The sequence below is a fragment of the Opisthocomus hoazin genome, chromosome 2, assembly GCF_030867145.1.
Source record: "Opisthocomus hoazin isolate bOpiHoa1 chromosome 2, bOpiHoa1.hap1, whole genome shotgun sequence".
Classification (NCBI taxonomy): Eukaryota; Metazoa; Chordata; class Aves; order Opisthocomiformes; family Opisthocomidae; genus Opisthocomus; species Opisthocomus hoazin.
The window spans coordinates 37,657,926-37,673,448 of NC_134415.1; the positions used below are offsets into that span (position 1 = coordinate 37,657,926).

A 15,523-nucleotide genomic window follows, 5' to 3' on the forward strand; every position below is an offset into this window, starting at 1 on the left:
TGTGCACATGAATCCATTGCTGAATGCTACGAACTTTCACACATGCTTCTAGGGGCAAAGGCGTTGTAGTAAAACATCTCAACTTGCTTCTAATAGTTTGGGTACTTGCCTTAAATTCATGCAGAGGTCAGCCTATAAATATTCCTCAGGCTTCACTCCATTTGCTTAAAGAAAATTAATGCCCTGTGATCAAGTTTGCTCACCCATGCACTGTCAAGCTGAGGGTTTTTCCTGTTTTCTCTCTTTTAAACGCAACAGAAATCTATGTTTTGAATATTTTGTATTTTTATTCAAGTAATGGATTCAAAGGAAGCCTAAAGTTTGTTCTGAAATTGCTTGGTAACGTTCAGCTTAAAACAACAGGAGCAACATGTTTGAAATGCCGTGCAGCAGTGTGGTCCTCCATGCACATTTGATCATCAGGCTCCTGTTTTTCTCAGGTTTCTCAAAACTCATCCAGTTTACATCATTGTGTTGGGGTCTGCCTTCAGCTCTGATATGGCAGATGAAAAAGCCCTGAGAGCCAGTGGTATGGAGATCTACTGATACAGGTGGCATTGCCTCCTCCCAGTTAATTAGCACAAGAAACATAGAAGCTGGCCAAACCGTGGAGCTTAGATTGCCTGTAGATGTTCGTTCTTTATGAGCTGTGGGACACATCTTACACTTTTCTTACATATATGAAGGTTTTAGTAAATCATGCATAGGAAATGTGGCCAACTTTGACATATAATAAGCAATTAGGAATATAAATATGTTTTAATATTACTGTGCATTCTACAATGGAATGCTTAGCTATAAAAATACAGGTGATCTCAGCCTTCAAGCACCTGTAAAAGTCTGTGACTGCTCCCAGTTCACAGTCTGTCTTAAGAGTTTGTTTACACTAGAAATAGCAAGAAGTTAAACAAACCGTTGAGGAGAGAAGGACAGGGTCTTCACCTCTGTTCTCTGTGCCCCTCAAGACAGTTCAACAGACCCTGGCAGGGGGAGAAGATCTAACCAAACTGCCATTGGACTATTGTAGAGTGTGGATCCATCAACAGTCCTTCTGTCCTTTCTTTCCCCGGAAGGGACAGAAGGAATTGTCTGACAGATACAGAGCAGAACTACATAAGTACACAGATAAGGGCCATTTTCAGAACACCAAATTCCAGGGAGAGATTGGCATTATGCAGGGAATGCTTGAGGAAACTACTTTAACCAAGAGCCACTCATTCAGGGCAGAAAAGGTGTGTTTTCTACTTAAGCAACTGACAGTGGAGGGCGATGTTCCAGAGCCAACACAAAACAAATGAGATGCTGTCTGAGCTGAACATTAATTTTGCCTTCCCAGCTTCCTGACATAAGGCAAGTTGCATGCTCTGTGAGGGTTAAATTTGCTTGTGTAAGATCTGAACACAAGCAGAAAGATCACAAATTCAGGGGGAACTAAAAAGTAGAAGAATGTTACCTATGCTTATATGCTGAAGTATATAAAATTAAAATTACTACTATTGTTAATGTCCTCAGACCAAGGACTTGCTTTCTAAGCAGTATTAGTAAGAGGCAAAGCAAATCTGCTCTTCTAGAGTTGCTAGTTTATCCTTCATTTTACGTCTTCCTCGTACCACCGTGTCTCCAAAGCAGAGCACAAAACCTTACTGGGACCCAGGGCTCTAAGGCCATGCTGCACCCACCCTACTAGCATTAGATTAATTAAAACGTTGAGCAGCTACTGTGAGTTTGCAAGAGGAGCAAAATCCTAAAGGCCTGCGTTTCTAGACCAAATAACTGAAGTAAAAGCTTTCCCATTCTTCTGGTTTCCTGGAACAACCACAAGCTTGCTCAGAAAGCGAAAGCAGGGGAAAAAAACCCCACAGGCTGCGCGCATAAGCCCCAACTTGTTTTGTGTTTAACAACTGTAAGAGGAGAATGCTTTGGGCTCCGCTTCCCCTCCTCCCCACTCCCCCCAGGATCTCCTGAAGGGTGCGTGAGGTGCAATAATTAACTCTCTCGGGTAGGAAGCCAACATTTCCAACACGCACTTGGACACCAGCCATGGAGCTCCTCTCGGCACCTTTTTGTCTGCTGCGTGGGGCCCAGCGTGGCTGAGGGCCTGGCTGCCCATTTCTCACCCATCCACGAGAAGATCTATGGTCCCAGCCACCCGAAGGGGAAGGTGGTCTGCGCATGGTGGAGGACAACCCTGTTTGTTAAGGTGTCTGTGCCCCGTTTCAAAGCGTGAGGTGTCTGGCAGTGGTAGGAGACCCAGCTGTCCCCGCTCGCTGTTGTTCCTTCCCGAAAAACGCCCTGCACGTGGTGGCAACACGGGAAGAGGGAGCTGGGCTGAAGAGCTTGCTCTTCTCTGTCCCGAGCCCGAGGGCAGCCATACCAGGACAGGACAGGAGGTGGCACCCGAACAGCACCCGATGAACCACCAGCACGGTTCACACCTTCAGCAGGAGCGGGAGTTACCGCTGGAGTTAGCAAAAAACATCTCCAGGAAAAACCGAACAGCCACTCAGCCACGGGGTAAACGTCTTCGCTATCAAAGCCTCAGGTTTTCCATTAATGCTTTAAACTTTGGACTGCAAAGGCTGGACATGTTAAACAGTACCCCGCTCCCTGTACTCTCCCTCAGTTCAACAATACAGCCTTATACTGTAGTTAATGTTTTTCTTGGAAATAAAAAGCAATCTTGTGCTTGATTCCATGTGAAAGTGGCGTTCGGGTGTGACCACCCTCCAGCTAGCTTTTGTACGGTCGGTTACCACTAGTGAGGAAGCAGCTCAGAGCAGCCCAGCGGTCGGTCCCCAGCGGCCCAGTGGTCAGTCCCCAGCAGGGTCTGCACGCCCCAGGGCTCGTGGTAATGGGGCTGAGCTCGCTGACCAAGGAGGATCCCCATGGTCCTGCAGCAGCTGAACCGTGACCTCTCTTGTATGAGGCTTGCATAACAAAATGAGCGGATGATGCTTCCAAGTGGCCGTCCATGTTTTGAGGGTTAACTCCAGCTCTCAACCTTCTACACATAAGTGTTTTCATACTCAGTACTACAGCTTCCCCAAAACATTACATTTCATACCAGTTTGTAAACGTTTTGTAAAGGCTTTGCCAGGTAGAAGACTGAAGGAACTCAGGGAGGGAATAAAGACTAGACTATTAATGTTACCTTTTAGCATTCACTCCCTTTTCGAAAAAGAATTACAGGCTGATAGGTTAGCCAGTTCATGAAGAAAGAGAGCAACAGATCATTCCTCCAATTCATTTTGAAACAGATCAGACAGATTCCTATTTTACAGATAGGAGAGTGAAATTGCTTTACTTTTCTCTAAAGGCATGGTTTTTTCCAAATTTGAGAAGTCTTGTTGCAGCTGCTACACTAAGAAACTTCAGAGATCACAAAGGTCATCTAAACCAGATAAACCAAATACAGATGAGCCAGAATTTAGAGCTTAATAAAACAGCGCTCTACTTCCTAAAGCCGTTCACTGAGGACAAGCTCTCCCTCTCCTTTTTCTTACAGCCAATGAATATGGTTATACTGCATAAAATGACATACCTGCATGATAAAGACGTGTTGTTTCCCTGAAAGCTATCTTCTAGCTGCAGTAAAGCACAAACAATTCGTTATCTCTGCAGCTACAGGATTCAGGACCCCATTGTCTCAGGTCCTCTTTGAACTAGGGGGAAGACAAAGGCAACCTCAGCCCCACACCTCAATGACGTTACCTCTGGCCACATAACGGATGTCTGCAGCTGAGGTTAAGGCTCCCTCCAGTGAAGCAAGCAGCTTTTTCCTCAGGCTTTAGTGTGCTGAGTGGCTAAAGGGGGCAGAAAAAGAACAAACATCTGATCATTTCACCCCCACATCTCTTTTGTGAGAATGCTTCTGCCTCTGTAGAGATATGCATCCCTGCCAGCTGGAGACAACACTGCAACAAAAGAAAGAGCCGACTGTGGGTGCTCACACTAGCTAACACAATCAAACTCCTTCCATGGAGCTTATCAGTACTAGTTGTTTGCTCCAGTCGAGACAGCGTGCCTAGCTGCCTCCAAACAAGGTGCCTTTGCCTCTGTATCTATGCCCTCCCTGTATAGGACAGGAGCCTTTTTTTTTTTTTAATCCTTTATATTGCACTTAACCACCGTTAGCCTTCTGTCCACAACCCACGCTGTAAGTACGAAAACGGGAATCAAGATCTGAACACTTAAATAGGACGCAGGCTGCTTTTAGAAGGTGCAGACACCTGGACAGTATTGAAACATCTGATATTGTCTCCTACCTTATTAGGTAAACTGTCTTATAAAAATCTCTGTACAGTAGCCCACCTACTACCCAGTTAACTGCTGATTGTCAGATTACCTGGGACACTGGTAACTCAGTTGTAGAGGTGCTTGACCATTGCCTTCCCAACACGGTGTCCAGGAGGGCTTATTTTCAGACAGGCAATTTTGAAAAAAGCTAGATGCAACAGGTCCAGTGTTGTGCTAGACCCACTAATTGTTTCCCAGTGCTGGGAGGCTATCATGAAGATACTGAGTGGTTCCGTAGAGATCCAGCCTAGATGCAGCGCGATTAAGCCACAGGTAGCAAGTTGTACTGGGACCAGACTGTCTCTGCATGGTTCACACGCCTACACTGCCCTGCCTGCTAGTACTTCATTCCAGCCCTCTTGCAGCCGGATGTTGGAAGAGCTGGCTGTACCATATACGCACAATATTCTCATTTATGAACAATGAGATGACATTTTTTTCCCTAGAGGTTCCTTGATTACAGATTAAAGAAGAGGTGCAGTAACTAATTAGCATAACATAGTTGGTACAAAAACCTTGTTTACTTTGCAAGTGGGATTTGAAGCTATATTTTCTAAAGGCAGTATCGCCCCTCTAATACTGCCAGATGGGCAGCAACAGCCAGAGGAAACTAGACACGGCTCTCTCTATTAAGTGGTCCATGGCTGGGCACACCCCGGGCATGAGGCTTACAACACCACCACAGTCTATAGGTTATTGCCATTCATCAGTCCAGAGTCACGCAGATAAGTGAGACCTCTCTAGCTGCTTAAGAGAAACACAAATTGGCTCTACATCACAGGAAAAGAAGATTGTGCTTTTTTTTGATGCTGTGCCGGTATCATGCCTCTCTCAGATCACAAATTAAGACCAGAGGCCATATTTATGTACAAACAACTGTCAGTGGCATCTTTTTCAACCCTGAGGGTATTCAGACAATCTATAAAAATTTTCCCTGTACCATCAGGCCAGAGGAACTCCTTCTCTCTCCTGAAAAAACACACCTTCCAAGAATACTTCTACTCAAAATTTCAGCTGACATACCCATGTACATGATGCAGCTGTCAGAACACACCAACACAGATTTGACGATGATCTTGTAGGTGTCAGATGAAGGAATAAATATAACAGATGCATCACCAGGCAATGGCAGCAATGGAGGAAATGAAGCACAGATGTACATAAGAAAAATCAGGGGTTTAATGATAAATTAGCAGGTAAGAAAGATAATAAAGAATCAGGGAGTTCTGTTTGACACATTTAGGATCTTTGCTACATCAGGTTCTTGGTCGTCAATTAGACGGTAACTATTACGGAAGAGAATTATCAGACTGTTCATGCAACTGATCTGTTGCTGCCTTATGTTTCATTAAAAACAAAGTCACTCCGTGTCCTGAAGCCGCTCACAAGTTTAGAAGTTTGCTTTTAGGAAAGCAAGCTGCTTTGTCATCTTGGCTGTGAAACACAAATCCATTTTACAGTTTTCTTTCACTTCAAAACTCCAGCCACTCTGTCATATAAATACAGTTTGATGGAGAAATCTCACCACCTTCATGGCAGTCATCAAAAACCTGCAAAAGAAAGCCCTGTGTCAGTAATTATACACAGCAAGCATGATCTAACTGGAAATAACATGCTCGCGCGTTTTCTGCTCCTTCCCCAGTAGAAAAGCAGTGGTTTTAACAGAAGCCAAAATCTAGGAAATCCAAAACCAGCTCTGAGGAACAGTAATGTGAGCACAACAAAGCAAACCAGACCCCACTACAGTACATGATGCAAACAGACACACTGGCAACTTTTACCTATATATCAGTTTACCACCCAAGCAGGAGAGACCAAAAGCTAGACAGAAGCAAGTTAGCTTGTTAAAAAACATAAATACTCAAACTTAGGATCAGAAAATGTAATAATATAATTTAGAACAGGCTACACTCGACAGTACCCTTTCACATACAGTCCAGTAAAGAGACAGGATGTACGTGGGAAACATTCTGGTCTAAAGAACCTGTCTCTTACACCACAGCTAAGGCATCACGGATAACACTTGTAAGCGTAGTTGGCTTAGAAAGCCACAAGGATCCCTCACAGGCGAAACCCTGCAATGTGCCGGCTGACCATTTTCAGGATTGTATTCAAAATTTGCACGCACCCAAGTACTCATGTACAGAATTAGTTACTTACGGGGCAGAGTCCACAGGGCGTTCTGACTAACCCAGTGGGTTGTATGAGAGGACTAACGGCTCTGTACAACTTCATCTGTCCATCCACACTGCCTACCGTCCCCTCCTTCGCAGCAATAATAGTCATCTCCACTTTTCCATCATATATTAGTGTATTTAAAATGGTTTCAATGTCTTCCATTGATAACTCTACCTAAGAAACAGTTTGTAAAATAAATATTAGGAAAGACTCATGCCAATAAGTCCTACAAGGAGGAAACGAGCAAACACCATGAGTAACAAATCCTTAAGAGTTCTACCCTAGCCCAGATAAAGGCACTGCTCCCGCTGGGCACTTTATGGGGTGTGCAGATACAAAAAGAAAAGCAAATACCAATACCTCCTACCTCCCAAGCACTTCTGGATTACATTAGCCTTGGCTTACCAAAAAGAACTTCCCTATGCAACTCGAGTGCCTACATCATCCTAGCACGATACATTTCCAGTTTTACAGGAAAATGATCGTGAAAGCAGAAAAAGACAAGACTAATGAAGATATACCTGCTAATGGCGACCAATAATTGCTTTTTGATTTCCCCCCTCCCAGAAAACTGCTTGAAGTACATAGGCAAACTTGAGAGAAATTATAAACTATAAACTAGCTGAGACTGGAGTAAAAGGAAAACTTACTCCAAGTAAGTTTAATATCAACAAGGATATGAACGCTAATTCTTTTATACATCTGTATGCCCACATGTACAAACTATCCTGGCATCTCACGCAGTATCAATGACCCTCCTCTATAAGCAATAAACCAGCAAAGCCCACCTCCACTACAGTAACCGCAGGGCACTAAAGCACTTATCAGACCCTCACCAAATTTGCAGGACCTAACTCCTATAGCTAGTCATGCACTGACAATTTTGATAGTAGTAAGATGAATCAATTCTGACCTTACTGATACCCAGTTCACAGATGTATTTCCACACCTCATGGGATGAGGCAAATGAGCTGTTCCTCTGTATCATGGGGTTCTGTTTGCTCTCTCGAGCTGCTTCTGCCTAAGGAAAAAGCAAAGATGAGTTATAGTCAGTACTCACAGCCAAGAGCCTGCTTCGCAGCTCAGTTTCAGGCAGACTGAAGTACGAAAGTTGATTTCCCAACCATTTCTGTGACATGTTTTTTATTTAGCATTTAAAGCTATGTCTTCAAGTGACGCACATGAGACAATGCAGTGCACAACCAAATACAGTTTTACACTAAATACGACAAAAAATTTACACAGTGATTTAGATTAATATGAAGGAATATCAGCATTGGGTATTTTGTTGACAAAAAAAGGTTCTGCTGTACCCAGCGCCAGTTAAAATGTATTTTAATGGAACAGAGAAGTGCTGCAATCTGCATAGGACTTGGATTCTCTCGCAGTTCAACTAGAGAAAATTGTATTCTAGGCAGAGCTGACTAACTACTGCCTTCTACCCTCTCATAAATGCGGAGCTCTGCAGGGAACACAATGACTTTTGCAACATTTTTTGGTCCTGTGTTCTTTGCTGCCTAGCTTGTCATTTGGCCTTGGAGACAGACAGCTTCACTCTGTGCAGGGTGTGAAAATATGCATTATTAAAATGCAACACCATCACACTTGCTGTGACAAAAACAACAGTCCAGTACAGACTTGCCAATCCAACTGTAACAACGGTCAGCATTTATTGAAAACTTAAACCTTGCCTGTCACTGGTTTTGTAAAGAAAATAATTACTCGCACGAAACAAATGAAAGGGGACTTCAGTAGTGGCACTCACCTTACTCTGCAGAAATTTAAAGCACTGTTGATTTAACACCTCCACAAACTCGGACTCAAAGTCTTGGTCACTGTACCAAGCCCCACCAGTCACTGACCGGTCAGGCTGCAGGTTATATAGCATATACACCTTCTTCTTGGATGCCTGTCAGAGAAAAGCACACAGCTCTCAACTTCCTTAAGAAAGGAAGATTTAAGATATCTGCAAAAGAGATTGTTCATTACTCCTAAAACCTGGGCCACAGCAATCCAGCTGACTCAAGCTATCCTTAACATGTTTGACCCTCAGTTAACATGGAGATAAAGAGAAGATCAATACATTTAGATTCCTAATCATTTTATAACATAAATGTTAGAAGAGACAATCCTACTAACAATGCACACAGAATACAAACCTCACTGAAGAAGACCTCACAGTTTAATTTTAGCCTATTGACTCTAATCCCCCTGAACAGTTGGAGGAGGGCAGGAAAGTGTCTTCAGAGACAGCAAAGACAAACTTTACCGAGAAGCTCTCAACTGTTTCTGCAGGATTCAACCCATGCACTGGTGATAGGAGGATCCTTACATGATTAAACCCTGCAGCTAAAGTTAGCCGTTGCGAGCCCACTCCTTATTGCCACACCTAGATGGGGTGAATGGGAACGCTGCCTCATTCCTGATATTAGTAGTCAAAGGACAACGGTTGTCCAAAGGACTACCCAGCAACCACTGAAGCATTTTAGCAGCATTACATCCCCTGTGTGACTAGACTAAGTCAGCATCTCTCACAAGAACATGAAAAAGCTACTGCCTCACTATGTCCAACATCTTTGTCTCCATTTTATTTAGGAAGTTAGTCTCACCTCTCACTCCCCTTCAACCCCCACCCCCCCGCCAAATGCTCACACACAAGCCATAGTGCAGAAGATGAGACTGGCACACAAAAAAAAAAACCAAAACTTCAAAATTCCAAGAGTTCATAAACAAGTAGTCTTCCTGGTGTACCAGGCCCTGTAACAAGACAGAACCTCTGCTGGAAACCAGGAGAATGTCCAAAGAACATGCTAACGTTCACGATCTGTAATTAAGCAGGTAAGGGGAGCAGGATGCTGTTTAAGCACTGTAACAGCGTGAGAAAAAGCATGGAAAAGGATAAGACCTATTCTGGCACATGGACTGTTTGCACATAAGATAAGAAAGTACTTGAGTAACTGGAACAAAGTAGAGGAACCAAGACTAAAACAGAATCAAATGTCTTAGAAATTGTCTAAAGCAAACAATACAAATCCAGTATGAACCAGATAACCAAGGGGAGTTTCAGGATCTCTGGGGGAGAGGAACCTTGCAAGGCCACTTGCAGCTAGGTAACCATATCTCTAGTCCCATACAAGGAGATTACTTCAGTATCAGAAATACCAAATTGTGGTACAGCAAAACTGGGACCAATGGAGAAAAAGCAATTACAGGCAGGTTGCTTATTTGAGGGGAGAAAGGAGAAAAGGGTGGTAGAAAAGAGAGTTAAGAAACAAAAAAGGAGAATGGGGTATAAAAACCAGAGAACAAGAGAGGGCAGGATCTGCAGACAGCAGGAGTTTGGGTGCCTGCAGACAGCAGAGAGGCTGACCTGTGGACCCAAACCCATCGGTACGCTGGTGGGAAACCCACCCGTCTCTTCCCTAGGTTTATGTCCCAAGGACCAGGTAACAGAACTGCAGAGTAGAAGCAAGCAGTGCAAGAGGTTTGTGAAAGGCAGAGAACGATAACAACAGTTGTGTGCAATAAAGAATTAAGAGAACTCAGACTGCAATTTGACGGTAATGGTGCGTAATTAGTAGTGGTGGGAAGAGCGATAGAACTGTATATTAATAGTGATGTGTTTATTCATTAGGTTATTAGTCAGTCGTTAGTAGTAAGTTGATTATTTAATGAACATTATAGCCTCTCGTATCTGTTGCACCTCAAACCTGCATACTAAAGGCAGAGTGTCAAACACTGGTACAGAGTCAGTGACAAAGCTGGAGGCAGAAGGAGTTTTCTCTGCTCCCGGTCCCCTGTTTGAACATACACCGCATGCAGCAAACGTTTGAAACTGTTTAAAAAAAGTTACAAAATACTCACTGCCACAGATTTAACTGCTTTAATTAGTTTCTTGCTTTCCAAGTTTTTCAGTATCTTGTTGATCTCCGTTAAAGGCAAGTTACTTTTGTATCTTATGTCCCTGCTCCAAATACCTGTTTAAAATCAGAGAAGTGAACAGAAATGAATAGAAGAAACCATTTGTTTCTGTACACACTCACAAACCAAAAGTCACATCACAACATTGCTTGATGCCCTTGCCACCCATCGGGTGCATCCCCGATCCTACCACTCCTGGTAAAAGCGAGGGAACAGACAGAAGGTGATGGAACAAAAAAGCAACTGACAACCAATAATGCATACCACAACCACCACACTGTCCTTCTGCCCTTTACGTCTCCTCAGAGAGCTCTTACAAGCGGACCCTGTTTCACTGCCAACATGAATACATCACAGAAATGTTCTTGCATTTTTCAGTAACTAGTTTTTGCTTCAACAAAAGTATGACAGCCAGTTCTACCTGCCATCTGTCAAGCAGAGTGTGCAATGACTGCTGAAAAAGCCTAGTTACCAGCAGTTTCTGCTGGCAGTGCACCTGTTAAATCCAATATAGGTATCACATTTCCTTTTAAGCAGTGAGTGTTCTGTGTATTCCTTAGCTTGACAGTCCCACAGGTAACTCATAATTCATATTCCAAATATTCTGAAAGAGCCCCCCCAAAAGCCAACCAGGACAGGTTGCTATTTTAATACAGAAACACGTCATCTTCTCTTCTGTTTTTAAGAAGCAGACATGTGGAACAATAGCTACAGATCTCGTATGGGGACTCTAGATTTTATATTTGTATTGTCTTGACAAGCATTTAAAAGTTTGGACAGAAACAGTTCCATAAGTAAACAGAGTTAGTACCATTGACAATTATAAATTATTTAAACTACCTTTGTTGCCTGCATCTTCTATAATTTGGTAAACCAGCTTCTCTTGATTGTCAGAGCCTTTCATTTTACTGTAAAATAAGACAGACATCAGGATTTCTGAAAGGTCCAAAATTTGAAAGAAGTTGCATTTGTTTTAAACTGAAAACAAGTACTATGAAAAAAAACAACGCACAAAGGAAAAAAAAAACCCTACACAATAAGCCAGCCATTGGCAAATACAATATATGACACTAAACCTCCCTGGTTCAAGCCAAGCTTGCCAGTGAGAAACCACAGTAAAGAGAAAAGAGCATAGTATGAAAGAAAAGTGACTAAGCAGGAGTCACTCAACTTGTCATAACAATGGGGAATTCAGAGTCCCGTATTAACACAACTGTGGAAGGTCAAACACAGCACGGAGCATAATTTAGCATACTCTGTCTCTAGTCAGAATGTCTACAAAGGGATAGTAACATGTTCCCAACTCTAAAAACATGCCTTTTCACTGGTCTGAGAAATCCTGAACTCAGCAACCTTTTTCTAAAGCATGTGAAAGAGAGGATGACACCCCTGCACCGAGGGTAATTTTGAAGGACGTTTCTTTCCAGAAGAATGTCTAAGGCATCTTTTGCTCAGATTTACATGGGCACCACAAGACATGGTTTGAAGGTACATTTTAATAAATCAAATAGCATGAGTAGCAGTTCAAGTGACCTCCTGGAACAGCTGTTAATATGAGTGCTGATACTGTGACACAAGCAGTGAGGAAGACCACAGAACCACAGTTTGCAGATGGTGCGGTCGGGCTTCAGCTGGCTTTCACCTGAGCCTATGCATATGTTTGCATAGATCACCTCGCTACCATCTGGACCAGGAACTCTGCTAGCAAGTTAGACTTGTAGTCCCATGGCACCCCCTCTCCAGTAGAAACCACTGTAGCTAAAACAGTTCTCAGGGTGAGCTCAGGGGAGTGAAGTGTACCCTCTGGAAACAAGCCGTTACGCTCTGCAACACTCCTGTTACAGAATCCATATTACATTGCTGAGTGTATTCTCAGCAACGCTGCATGTGAGTTGCAGAACTGTGTCCCAAATATATTTATCCAGCAAACACGAGGCTTACCTTGCATTTTGAGACTCTTTGATTCTATACAGGAGGCCTGCATTGCTCCTGAGAAGGTCCAGTTGCCCCTAGGAGAGATGGGGACAATGCATCTATTTTTCTTCAAATAGCTTGTTTCAGAACATGGCAAGAATCTTTTAATATTCTAAACTAAAAACTTTATTTCATGTCAACTGAATAAAGAAAAGGGAAAACATTTCTAACCACTGGAAACAATATTACCCTTGAGGGAAATTTTTTCCCTACAAGTACGGTGATACCCTTGAAGATATATTTTTCCCCCTACAAGCATCCACTTATCATCACCTATCAGAAATAACAAATACAGTTCCTGTCCCTTCCCACAACATCTATGCACTTCCTATTATTCCTCCTAACTTTCACCATTGCGTGAGGGGCACCAAGTTCTTGTACACTTTGTTCTCCCTTTCCACCAAAACACTCATTTGCACGGCTACCCAGAAACCATGCTGGAGCTCTACTGCACAAGTTTCGAACAATTCTGAGTTCCAGTAGCAAAGTTCTATTTTTTACTAAGCAGAGACCACTGGAGAACTGCCAGCCAGTATTAACAGTGTCTCTCAGAGGCAAATTAACAGCATCTCTCACACATAAAATATTTATTCTGCCTTTGACACCTGTGCCTAGGCCAGGCAAATTCTTATTTCCTATTTTGAAGCGCCAAGCGATTAGACAAGCCCAAGAGCATAACTGTGTACAACAGCATTAACTAACATTCCCTCTTTCATTGCTAGCTAATCCATTCCCCATAGGTACAGACTTGTTTCCTATAGATTTGCATTATGGGGCTGACTGAAGCTTATACTTCAAGATGATCCCCTATCAATGCTTTTCTACAGATTAAATACTTGCAGCTTACCTCAAGTGAAGTACCTGACGCTTATTAAGGCTAAGCTCTCACTGCAGATTTTCCCCACGTTTGAGGTACTTACTAAACCTCCCCACACACACCCCATTGCCCCAAGGCACCTATTTTAAACACATTCTACAGACTTCACCATCTTTGAAGCTTCGTCGTGAAATTTGGCCAACCCATTTAAGTTATTTAACATGTAAGTTCACATCCAATGTTTTGATAAACCTCACATCTATAACAGAAAGACCAAAAAGAGAGAGATTAGATTACTTCCAGTGCCACCTAGTATGGTCCAAGCTAGGCAGTTTCAGTTATTAAAACAAACCAACACACCACAACTCGCCCAGTATGGATATTTTCCAACATCCCTCTTTCTGAGAAAGCCCTTCTTTCCAACAGTGCTCTCCCCACTGCACCACTCAGTCCTTTTTATTTCCTGACTTCACACGCCCATGAAGCAGCTAGCTAAGGAACCAAAAGCAATCTCAGTCTTTAAAGACACTGAACATGTAGCTGATACTCAAGTTAACGCCACACTGAACCAACAAGACTAAACAGCCACTATCTGTTCCTGAACACGTGGCAGAAGTAGTTGACAGTGATCCTCACTCCTGCCTTAGGCTGACTCCTGATACAGTAAAGGAAAACACCCAGTGAGGTGTAGGAAATGTATAGAATATGCAAAAAGTCTCTGGAGATGTTTCACATGCTTAATATCAGAGTAATCCACAACCGTGGGATATTGTGAGGGGTTCAGAGAAGACCGTCACATAAAAGAGCATGGGATAACATCATTCTAGTGAATTAATTCTCCATCACTAACAGGCCTTATGGTTATCACCTGTGGCTGTCTTACTACTGAACCACTGCAGCTACACTTGCACCTCTCGCATTAGATCACCATATCACAATCTGCTTTACAATATAACAGACAGGGAAAAGAAGACCAAAGAACTTTAGACACATCAAAAACCAAATGTGGTACTTCTCAGTGGTAGCTTCCTCACCTAGAAACCAACAGGGATGTACAAATTCATGGTAACTCTGTATTACAGAATAAGAAGAGTAAGTTGAGGTATGTTTTAATCCGCTTTGGCAATCATAAGTGCTTTTGGCAACCAAAAGTTATGGCAACTGTACATTACAGGAAATGCTACTAAATCCAAAGGGATTAATTTGCTAGCCCTGCCCAACAGGTTGCTACCGTGCAGACTGTGCGTACGAAGAGTGCTCCGGTTTGGCTAAAGTAACACGAGGAAGGTGAGATCACCCTACCATCGACAGCAGCCTGTTGATCGCCATGGCTCGCTGCTGGGCTTCCATGTGAGGCATGTCATTTTGAATCACCTGGTCTGTGATACCATGAGGGAACTGATGACACAGCTCAATAATCCTAAGGGAGGATGAAAGCAAGTTTAAAATCATGTCCTGTTGCATCCCAAACCAAATACAAACAGTATTAGAGTCAGAATGGAAGAGAGGGAAAAGAACAATTCAGGGAAAAATCACCCACAAACCGTTTCTCAGTCACATCTACTGAGGGAACTTAGCATCTGCTCCCTGTGATGACAAATACACCTCTGCCACTGCTGGACAAGCTACCTCTGCTCTTTGTGACAGCACTGAACAGGGTGCTCCATTCAACACGAACAACACGGATTTAGAGCTCCCTGCACAGTTTTGCTATACAAAAGGTTCTGATGGGGAGGGACTGCCAGCTAGTCAGAGAATGCAAATACTGATGAAACACCTTTCAGAAGAAAAATGACTTAACGCAGCAGGCAAGCCACAGTTCCCCCTTTTCCAGAAAGGCAGCAGGGCAGCCGCAGGGGACCTGACCCCATCCTTCGTCACCAGCTAAAAACCTCCCAGCTCCAGCACACTACAGCAGCCGCCCCAGCGACAGCAAACCTGTCCTCCGGGACCCGCGGCCTGACCGCGGCCCAGGCCCGGGCCGTCACACACCCAGCCCCCGGGCCCCTCTTCCCTCGCCTCCCTGCCAGCCCCCACAGAGCCCCGCCGCACCCCGCCCCTTCACGGCCCCCTCCCCCCGCCGCCCCCAACACGCACACTGCCGCCCGCCGGCACCACTCGCCCCGCACCTGTTCTCTATATCCATGGGGTCAGGGACCTCCGGCTTCACCTTCACCTCCGCCATGGCGCAACGGGCCCGCGCCGCTGACAGCCCGGCCCCGGCGCGAGAGCGGCGCGGCACGATGGCGTCAGAGCCGCGCGACGGAGGGGGCCGGGGCCGGTTGCTAAACAGCGGGACGCGGACCCATGGGAGGCGGCGCTGGCGGGGAGGGAGGC

The 15,523-nt window shown here is 44.1% G+C and overlaps 1 protein-coding gene across 1 annotated transcript; it reads right to left on the reverse strand.

The window, feature by feature from the left end:
• Positions 1-5,457: 5,457 nt before the first annotated feature.
• POLR3F (RNA polymerase III subunit F) lies at positions 5,458-15,469 on the reverse strand. Its single transcript, XM_075413216.1, has 9 exons — positions 15,316-15,469; positions 14,489-14,606; positions 12,337-12,404; positions 11,236-11,303; positions 10,339-10,451; positions 8,240-8,383; positions 7,388-7,495; positions 6,457-6,648; positions 5,458-5,846 (listed from the first exon to the last, which is right to left on the reverse strand). Exons 1-9 carry the CDS (start codon positions 15,369-15,371, stop codon positions 5,769-5,771), a joined length of 945 nt encoding a protein of 314 aa, XP_075269331.1. The 5' UTR covers positions 15,372-15,469; the 3' UTR covers positions 5,458-5,768.
• Positions 15,470-15,523: the final 54 nt, after the last annotated feature.

Bases quoted from the DNA above. Each gene is read 5' to 3' on its own strand.
- POLR3F (XM_075413216.1), bottom strand. From the start codon at position 15,371: ATGGCGGAGGTGAAGGTGAAGCCGGAGGTCCCTGACCCCATGGATATA. The intron at 14,607-15,315 runs GTGCGGGGCGAG...ATCCTCCCTTAG, and splicing joins CCCATGGATATAGAGAACAG to GATTATTGAGCTGTGTCATC. The intron at 10,452-11,235 runs GTAGTTTAAATA...GATTTTAAACAG, and splicing joins AGAAGATGCAGGCAACAAAG to GTATTTGGAGCAGGGACATA.